A 9,930-nucleotide genomic window follows, 5' to 3' on the forward strand; every position below is an offset into this window, starting at 1 on the left:
AATGACAATATTATAATTTACCAATGTTTTCAAATAGTAATTTTGTAAATTGTAACGCTTATTCACCGGAAGCATTTGAGGGAAAAAAAATTCTGCCACTGTAAAATGCTGTTTTTGAATATAAATATGAACTTGATGGAACAAAAATGCATGTATTGTATAACATAATGTCCTAGGAGTGTCATCTGATGAAGATTGTCAAAGGTTAGTGCATAATTTTAGCTGGTTTTCTGCTTTTGGTGACGCCTGTCCTTGAATTGAAAATGGATGTTTGTACTTTTTTGGCTATGTACTGTCCTAACATAATCTAACTTTATGCTTTCGCCGTAAAGCCTCTTTGAAAATCGAACAATGTGGTTAGATTAAGGAGATGTTTATCTTTTAAATGGTCTAAAATAGTTGATTGTTTGAGAAATTGAAATTATTAGATTTTTGATGTTTTGAATTTCCCGCCTTGCTAGCAATCCCAACTGGGGGATTAAGGCTACCCCCTAGCCCCAACAGGCTAAGTGAGAAACAATGGTTTATTACCCTGTCACTTCGTCTTCCTGTCGAACCATGAAATATGTAAGGGTTGGAGAGAAGGAGGAGTGCCTAAATTGGAGTATATATACTTGTGTTGGTGGAAACATGTTTTGTTTGAATACAGCTGTATTGACCTTCTGGGAAGAATTGAACTTGGTTAATCTTTCATAATGAGTGTTTTACTCTGAGAATTAGAACCTAACAGTGTCCTACAGGGTTGGGGTCAATTCCATTTAAATTCCAGTCAATTCAAGAAGTAAACCAAAAACATCTAATTGAAAATCATTGAAGAGAATTGGAATTGGAATTTTAACGTACTTCCTGAATAGACTGGAATTGAAATGGAATTGACCTAACCCTGGTGTCCTACTTTAAAGTGTTCAATACCCCTGCTTCCAGTCCAGCTCCATTCAATTTAAAGTGAATTCAGAAAGCTGATTGGACATGGAGCGTGGGTTCTACAATACCCTCTTCACATGATGACATTTTCAATTCAAATCATGTCCAATTCATTTCCTAAATTGACTTGAATTAAAATGGAATTGACGAAGTGGTGTATATGATTGGCTATATGTGCTGTATGCCAAAATGAGGCAGCAGCGCAGCTCTGGTGTGAAATTAACAGCTCTTTACTACACCCCCAGGAGCGAGTCTGAACACCAGCAGAGAGAGAGGGAAAGATGGAAAGAGAGATGGAGAGGGAGGAAGGTGGCCATTAACTAAAGGCAGAGAGAGGGAGGGAGACTCCTTCTCCTGCATTCAAATGACACATAATCCAGCACTATCAGCTCTGCTCTCCCTTCATCCCTCCAACCTCTCTCTTTTCCTCATTCCTTCTCAATGAAAATGTTGTGCATTAGCATCCCTCATTTATCTCCCTCCCTCTTCCCCTCTAGGTCTATCTGGGAGAGGAGGGGAGGAAATGAGAGAAGGAAAGGAGGAGAGAGAAGCTTATCCAGCAGAGAGAGAAGCAGTCAACTCTAGCCTCAATGATGTCAGAGATCCCCCCACCGCCCGCGCGCACACACACACACCACACACACACACACACACACACACACACACACACACACACACACACACACACACACACACACACACACACACACACACACACACACACACACACACACACACACACAAACACACAAACATTCACACAAAAACTCACAAACACAGCACCTCACTAACAATATCATATTGTTCGGTCTTGTGGTCATCATGCATGTGGTTAATACTTAGTGGCATAATGAATTACAAGGGAAAAACTGCCTGGTACACACAATACAATGTATTTGTACAGCAGCACTGGTGTACTGTGCTCTGTGCTCTGGGAAGGAGAAGGGAGGGGGAAGAAACACATATAAATACTCTGAGGGTTTAGAGTTAACAGAGATACTAAAACCAGAGGGAGATGGAGAGAGAGAGAGAAGGGAGTGGGGGTGAATTTGTTAATACAAAGGAACACTGCATCAAACCAATGAACTACTCTGAGCCTTGCTGGCTGGCTGGCTGGCTGGCTGTGTGTGTGTGTGTGTGTGTGTGTGTGTGTGTGTGTGTGTGTGTGTGTGTGTGTGTGTGTGTGTGTGTGTGTGTGTGTGTGTGTGTGTGTGTGTGTGTGTGTGTGTGTGTGTGTGCGCGTGCGCGTGCGCACGTGTGTGTGTGTGTGTGGCTGTTTGAGCCGCGGCTGAGACGGAGAGGAGTGCGTCAGCATTACATTCACGTTCCCACTGAAGGACAAAGGGAGGGGGCAGAGACAGTCTTAGCTCCTCTCAAGACACACACACAGGGAAAAAAGAGAGGCTGTAGAATAAATAACAAGAAGAGAAGAGGAGATGGGGATTGGAATGCTGCTGATGCTGCGACGGTGTCATGCCTGTTTGCCTGCTTGTGTGCCTCCTCTCTCTCTTCCGCTCTCTCACTCTCCCTTTTGCTTTCCCCCTCTCTCTCTTCCTATCTCTCTCCTCCACCGTGGTTACTGCAGTAGTCCAGCAGCCAGTCGGGAGCTTCTCAGCCACACAGAGAGCTAATTGCCACAACTTGCTACCTCACCTCATACCTACAGCCCTCAGTCCTGAGCTCAGCCCTGGGGATCAACTTGTAGACAACCAGGACAGACAGAGGGATACGGCAGGAGACACACACCTCAGGGGAGAGGGCACCAGGCCAGGAGTCCCCCATTCCTGGCTCATTTTACGGATACCAGCTACAGATATATACCCTTCACAGCCACCATCGCATCCACACAACAGGAATCTACTCCTCTCTCTCTCTCTAAAGCGTAGCTCCGGCAGCACTGCGCTCCCCTCCTCCCTCCTCTCTAACCAGCACCACCATCTCTCCACCCCCCCACCCCCTCAGGAGGAATCGCTGGATTATTGCTAACTATGCTGCACGCGGCAGGCTGCAGCTGCTATAGACACAGCCAGGCAAACCAACGCAGGGAGAGGACCAGAAGAGAAGAGAGAAAAAGAGAGAATAGAGGGGTGACTGCATCGGGAGTCCTTTAGCTTTTCCCTCTCTCTCTTTCTCCATCCATCAGAGCGGGGCTAATCAGGCACCAGCTAGCCGTCGGCAAAGTCACAGAGACGGAGGGCTCTCTGCTGACACACACACACACACACACAGAAACACATGAACTTGCTCACATGCACGAGGACCTGCCAAAACGGGGGATTCTTTATAATTTTATTCTGTAATTTTTTTCCTTCTGCTCAGTGTGTCTGGCTTATACTGCGTGATGGAGCAGTTTGATTCGTCAACAGAGGGGGCCGTGTGTCTGCGGCTGCAGGCAGGGAGAGGGGGAGAGGGGGGTTGGGGGACGCCAGGCACCTGCTTAGCTTAACCCACACGGCCTGTCCTTTCCCACCAAGCCTGTAGTCTCTACACGCTGCTCCACTCCGCTCTGCTCCACTCTCACCACTGGCTAACAGGAGACATCTTGTTCCATTGGTTAACACAGGGACATTACCACCACATTCCAGAGGAAGGAGAAGAACTGAAATTAAATATATTTTTCACTTTTCTGATTTTCCATTGAAGTGAACTACACGGCGGTGGTTTATGATTGGTTTTCATAGTATTCGAAAAGGAAGAAGAAACAGGCCATTTCAGAACTAATGAGGTAGGTGATTGATCCTGGTTTTCAACCGTTTGTTTTTATCACTGCAAAGCATTCTGCTTCTGCTGCTGCTCTGCCTTCACATTAATCTCTCTTTCTCCCTCTTTTCCCCCTCTCTCCTTCTTTCACTCTCTCTCTTCCTCCCCTCTATTACTCTCCCTCTCTTTCTCTTTACTTCTCTCCCTCTCTCTTTCTCTTTCTCACTTTTTCTCCCTGTCTGTCTCTGCGTAGCATCTCCAAGTACCGTCGATGGCGTGGCGAGCCCTGTCCTTATTCCAGCCAGGGTAGGAGGGTGGTGTGTCCTCCTCTAGCGTCTGTCTCCCCCCACCATGCTGAATAATGAGTCCTCCGAACCATGAGTCCTGTGGGCCAGGTTTCTCTGCAGCCCACCTGGAACGCAGCCCTGCTCACCCTGCTAGCCCTCACCATGGTGCCAGCTCTCAGTGTGTACCAGCCTGCCGGCCTGGGTGCTCCCTCTAAACCCCAGAACTGTCCGGCAGTGTGCTCCTGCACCAACCAGCTCGCTAAGGTGGTGTGTACGCGCCGTGGCCTGGTCAGGGTGCCCCCCGGGATCCCCACCAACACCAGGTACCTCAACCTGATGGAGAACAGCATCGAGACCATCCAAGCTGACACCTTCAGACACCTACACCATCTGGAGGTGCTGCAGCTGGGCAGGAACGCCATCAGGCAGATTGAGGTGGGGGCCTTCAATGGCCTGACCAGCCTCAACACCCTGGAGCTGTTTGACAACAGACTGACGGGGATCCCCAGCGGGGCCTTTGAGTACCTGTCCAAGCTGAGGGAGCTGTGGCTGAGGAACAACCCCATTGAGAGCATCCCGTCCTACGCTTTCAACAGGGTGCCCTCTCTGATGAGGCTGGACCTGGGCGAGCTCAGGAGGCTGGATTACATCTCTGACGGGGCCTTTGAGGGCCTGCAGAACCTCAAGTACCTGAACCTGGGGATGTGTAACCTCATGGAGATGCCTGTCCTGTCGCCCCTGACAGGCCTGGAGGAGCTGGAGATGTCTGAGAACACTTTCCCTGAGATGAAGCCTGGCTCGTTCCGCGGCCTTTGCTCCCTACAGAAACTCTGGATTATGAACTCTGGGATCACCGTGATTGAGAGGAACGCTTTCGATGACATTACGGCACTGGTGGAGCTGAATCTAGCCCATAATAACCTGTCGTCTCTCCCCCACGACCTCTTTGCCCCGTTGCAGTATCTGGTGGAACTTCATCTCCACCACAACCCCTGGAGGTGTGACTGTGATGTGGTCTGGCTATCCTGGTGGCTCAGGGAGTACATCCCCACTAACTCCACCTGCTGCGGCCGCTGCCACTCCCCTGCCCACATGAGAGGACGATACCTGGTGGAGGTGGACCAGACCACATTCCAGTGCTCTGCTCCCTTCATCCTGGATGCTCCCAGGGACCTCAACATTTCTGCAGAGAGAGTGGCTGAACTCAAGTGTCGTACAGCCTCCATGTCATCGGTCCGATGGCTGCTTCCTAATGGGACCGTTCTGACTCACAGCTCGGCTCACCCTCGGATTTCCGTCCTCAACGACGGAACGCTCAACTTCTCCAACGTTCTGCCATCGGATACGGGCATCTACACCTGCATGGTGACTAACATGGCGGGTAACTCCAACGCCTCGGCCTACCTGAATGTCAGCAATGCCGAACTCAACACCTCCAACCTGTCCTATTTCACTACACTGACTGTGGAGGTGCTGGAGCCCACCGTAGAGGAGATCCCCAAACCCAAACCCACCATCCCAGCCTCGCCCTCTGTGTTCCAGCCTGTCTTCATCTCCACACCCACTGTGTTGCTCCAGAACACCCAGACCCCCCGCCAGATATCTCTCCCCACGGCCCGTGGCCCCATCCACCCTCCCCCCAGCCTGGACGAGGTCATGAAGACAACCAAGATCATCATTGGCTGCTTCGTTGCGGTGACGCTCCTGGCCGCTGCCATGTTGATTGCCTTCTACAAGCTGCGTAAGCGGCACCAGCAGCGGAGCACGGTGGCGGCGGCGCGGACCATCGAGATCATCCAGATGGACGAGGAACTTCCCCAGGTTCCATCGGCCAGATCAGGTTCTAGCGGGTCTGAGGAGACTGGGCTGGCTCTGCCCATGTTACTGGAACACAACAGCACCGTCTTCAATGAGGAATACATCTCGTCGTCCTCATCGTCCTCCCACAGAGACAGGGACAGGGACAGACACAGAAACAGGGACAGGGACAGGGACAGAGAAAGAGCTGCCTATGGGGCTCACTGGACCCATAACAACCTGGGAAACTCCCTGCATCGCTCCTCCAGCCGCCAGTATTATCAGCAGCACCACAGCCTCATCAGCACCATCGCAGAGCCCTATGTCATTAAGACCACTCACACCAAGGAGAAGGTCCAGGAGACCCAGATCTAAGGGACTCATGCTGGCCTTACTGTGGATCAAGCTGTGTGGATCTAACTCAGTGGATTTCTATATGGATCTGACTTTACACCCTCCTCTCCTCCTCTTCTCTCTGCTCACCAGTCCATGCAATAGAATGCACAAAGAAGACAGTAACTTTATTTTGTACAGAGTGCAAAATAGAGACAGTTTTTTCTCTCTTGTACATGCTTATACATAAATATAGAAATATAAAAAATATAAAATAAATATACTATGAGGACAGTGGTGGAAGATTATATTTAAAAAAATAAAGTACAATTGAAACTATTTTCTAATAACTCGTAACTTCTATTTAAAAATGAGAGATGTTGAGATGCTGTGGGGATAGTCCAATATAATGATTGATTGAGGGAACTGTCTTGAGGAAGACTGTTCTGTTTGTTATTTTGACCATTTAGAATGCAGTAAAACCCCTTTATACCCACACCAGTTTATAGAACAACAAGCCCTAACATCAGATCAGTCTCCACAGGTTAAGCTTGTTAAAGCACCAATTCGTACTGTGCCAAACGTTGCAATAAAAGACTGGAAGATTAAGAAAACCAACAGCCACAACCAAGCAAAATCTAGACACAGAGTCATTTGTCGAGGGAGAGCTGTGGAGAGAAGAGCGTAGATTTTGCTGTTCAGTCACTATCAGCCAAATGTTTTCAGACTGCAGTGGATTTCTGCAGCTAAGGTTTAACCCTTTGTTTATCGGAGCTAAGCTACACGTCTTTCTAAAAGCATCTCTTTTTTATGTTACTGAATCTAAACCCATTTAGTATGATTGCATTTGATTTATCCCAGGTCCCCTTGGCTACAATGAAGGACAGGCTATTATGAACAGTGATTTGGTGTGATTACTTCATGCAGATTTCAGTTGCATAATGCATTATGTTTTATATATTTTTTTCCTTTCCTTGGGTTGCGAGATGCTTCTTAATAACATTTGTAGTGTTTTGGGTTAATGTAGTGATGCATTAAAGCAGTTATTTGCCTGCTCTCTGTAAGAGCTCTTCTATTGGTAATCCCTCACAGATACCGACATGTGGTGCAGAAGGACTGAGGTTTGCTGACCGATCTGCTTTTGAAAGAAAAAAAGGAGTGGGGTTGAAATGAAATGAATGTCTGGACATTGGGCTTGTTTCTCTGTGGACGTAATTGAAACAGTGAAATCGTTTTTTATTTTCCTTATTTTAGGTATTATTTCGAGCATTATGGGGAGGCTATAAGGAGGCAAAAATAAATAAAACCTTTGGTTTGTATTTCTCTACTCGGACACATTGCCGTGCCATTCCTTTCCTCTTGCTCACAGTGTGGCGATATTAGCTAGTAAGCCTGTTAGCATGTCAGTCCACAGACACTGAACAGAACGCATTCTGAATTCCAAATGGAGCTCTACCCCGTAGATCTGAAAGGTCCAGATATAGCAATATGGCAAATGCTTCACTTTGCCTTCTGATAAACATGTGGATTTCTTTGGAGTATCGCTTGCACCTATCCAATCATTTCAGATGTACTGTACACCAGTACCAAGGGAGCAGGGGTCAGGATTGTTTTGGAATCTTGAAGAAGAGGCCCATGCTATTTCTATGCTCTAAATCAAATTAAATCAAATTAAATCAATTTGTATTTGTCACATGATTTGTAAACAACAGGTGTAGTGATATGCCTACTTCCGCCTACTTACAGATCCTTCCCAACAATGCAGAGAAAAAAATATATAGAAATAACAGAAAACTAGTAATATGAGGAATAAATACACAATGAGTAATGCTAACTTGGCTATATACACAGGGTAAGTACCAAGTCAATGTGCAGGGGTGCGAGGTAATTGAGTTAGATATGTACATATAGGTAGGGATAAAGTGACTAGGCAACAGGATAGATAGTAATAGTAGCAAAATTGTTAGTCCAAAAAGGGTCAATGCAGATAGTCTGGGTAGCTATTTAGTTAACTATTTAACAAACTATTTATGGTTTGGTAGAAAATGTTCAGGGTCCTGTTGGTTCCAGACTTGGGGAATCTGTAACGCTTGCTGTACAGTAGCAGAAAGAACAGTCTATGACTTGGGTGGCAGGAATCTTTGACAATTTTTAAGGCCTTCCTCTGACACCACCTGGTATAGAGACCCTGGATGGCAGGGAGCTCAGCCCCAGTTATTTACTGGGTCATACGCACTACCCTGTGTAGCAACTTGCAGTCAGATGTCAAGCAGTCGCCATACAAAGTGGTGATGCAGCCAGTCAAGATGCTCTCAATGGTGCAGATGTAGAATGTTTTGAGGATCTGAGGTCCCATGGCAAATCTTTTCAGTCTCCTGAGGGGGAAGAGGCGTTGTCATGCATTCTTCATGACTGTGTTGGTGTGTGTGGACCATGATAATTCCTTAGTAATGAGGACACAGAAGAACTTGAAGCTCTTGACCTGCTCCACTACAGCCCCATCGTGCTCGGCCCTCCGTTTCCTGACGTCCACGATCAGCTCGTTTGTCTTGCTGACGTTGAGGGAGAAGTTGTTGTCCTAGCACCACACTGCCAGGCCACTGATCTCCAACCTGCAGGCTGTCTTATCGTTGTTGGTGGACAGGCCAACCACCATTGTGTCATCATAAAACTTGATGATGGTGTTGGAGTCGTGCGCGGCCACACAGTTATGGATGAACATGGAGTATAGGAGGGGACAAAGCACGCGTGTTATGGGTCAACATAGCGGATGTGTTGTTGACTACCTTCACCACCTGGGGGCGGCCCGTCAGATAGTCCAGGATCCAGTTGCAGGGGGAGGTGTTCAGTCCCAGGGTCCTGAGTGATGAGAATGAAGGGCACTATGGTGTTGAACGATGAGCTATAGTCAATGAACGGCATTCTCACATAGGTATTCCTGCTTGTCCAGGTGGGAGAGGGCAGTGTGGAGTGCAATAGAGATTGCGTCATCTGTGGATCTGTTGGGGCATTATATGAATTGGAATCTGTCCAGAGTGTCTGGGATGATGGTGTTGATGTGAGCCATTACAAGCCTTTCAAAGCATTTCATGGCTACAGATGTGAGTGCTATGGGGTGATAATAATTTAGACAGGTTACCTTGACGTTCTTGGGCACATGGACTATGGTGGTCTGCTTGAAACATATAGGTATTACAGACTGGGTCAGGGAGAGGTTGAAAATGTTACTGAAGACACTTACCAGCTGGACAGCGTATTCTCTGAGTACGCGTCCTGGTAATCCGTCTGGCCCTGAGCCCTCTATTCTCCTCTTCCCCTGTGATTCCTTTGCATTGCATTTCCTCTGGTCCCTGTCAGTGAATGAGTCTAGAAGTGAGGTTCTGTATAATGCTACATTATCCTCCCTCCCACACTGGAGCTCCTCCCTCCCACCTCCTGATCTTCACATTGTCCAAGGTGGTTAGATAGACACACACACGCTGAATGCCAAATAAACCTCCAGCACCTTCTCCCTAGGCACTAAAAGGCATAGATACAAGTAATGTGGTAGTAGCCACCTTGCCCTACGTTGGATTTCTGCTATATTCCTCACACCCATACAATCCTTTCAGGTATACAGAGGTGATTTGGGGTTCAGTAACAGAGCTTGGGTGCGTCCAAAAAATCTAACATAACTTCCTCTTCTTGTACATTTTTCTACTACCTTGATGTGAGGAGACAAGTATTAGTAGTCATTCACCATATTGGTTTCCTCTTCTTGTCAGATCAGTGCAGATGAAGGCGCAAAAGAGAGGGAGATACTTTAGACCATTGAATTTAAGTTTGTATATGGTTACACTGTCAAAAACATATATCCAAATGAAAATGAATCCTTCCTTCCATCAATACG

At 47.2% G+C, this 9,930-nt stretch overlaps 1 protein-coding gene across 1 annotated transcript; it reads left to right on the plus strand.

Annotated features, from left to right (window-relative positions):
- Positions 1 to 2,269: 2,269 nt before the first annotated feature.
- On the plus strand, positions 2,270 to 7,721 carry LOC106573446 (leucine-rich repeat-containing protein 4-like). Its single transcript, XM_014148497.3, has 2 exons — positions 2,270 to 3,649; positions 3,878 to 7,721. The coding sequence occupies exon 2, from the start codon at positions 4,002 to 4,004 to the stop codon at positions 6,081 to 6,083; it is 2,082 nt and encodes a 693-aa protein (XP_014003972.1). The 5' UTR covers positions 2,270 to 3,649; positions 3,878 to 4,001; the 3' UTR covers positions 6,084 to 7,721.
- The last annotated feature ends 2,209 nt before the right edge of the window (positions 7,722 to 9,930 follow it).

This window comes from Salmo salar, chromosome 16, assembly GCF_965601325.2.
Source record: "Salmo salar chromosome 16, fSalSal1, whole genome shotgun sequence".
Taxonomy (NCBI): Eukaryota; Metazoa; Chordata; class Actinopteri; order Salmoniformes; family Salmonidae; genus Salmo; species Salmo salar.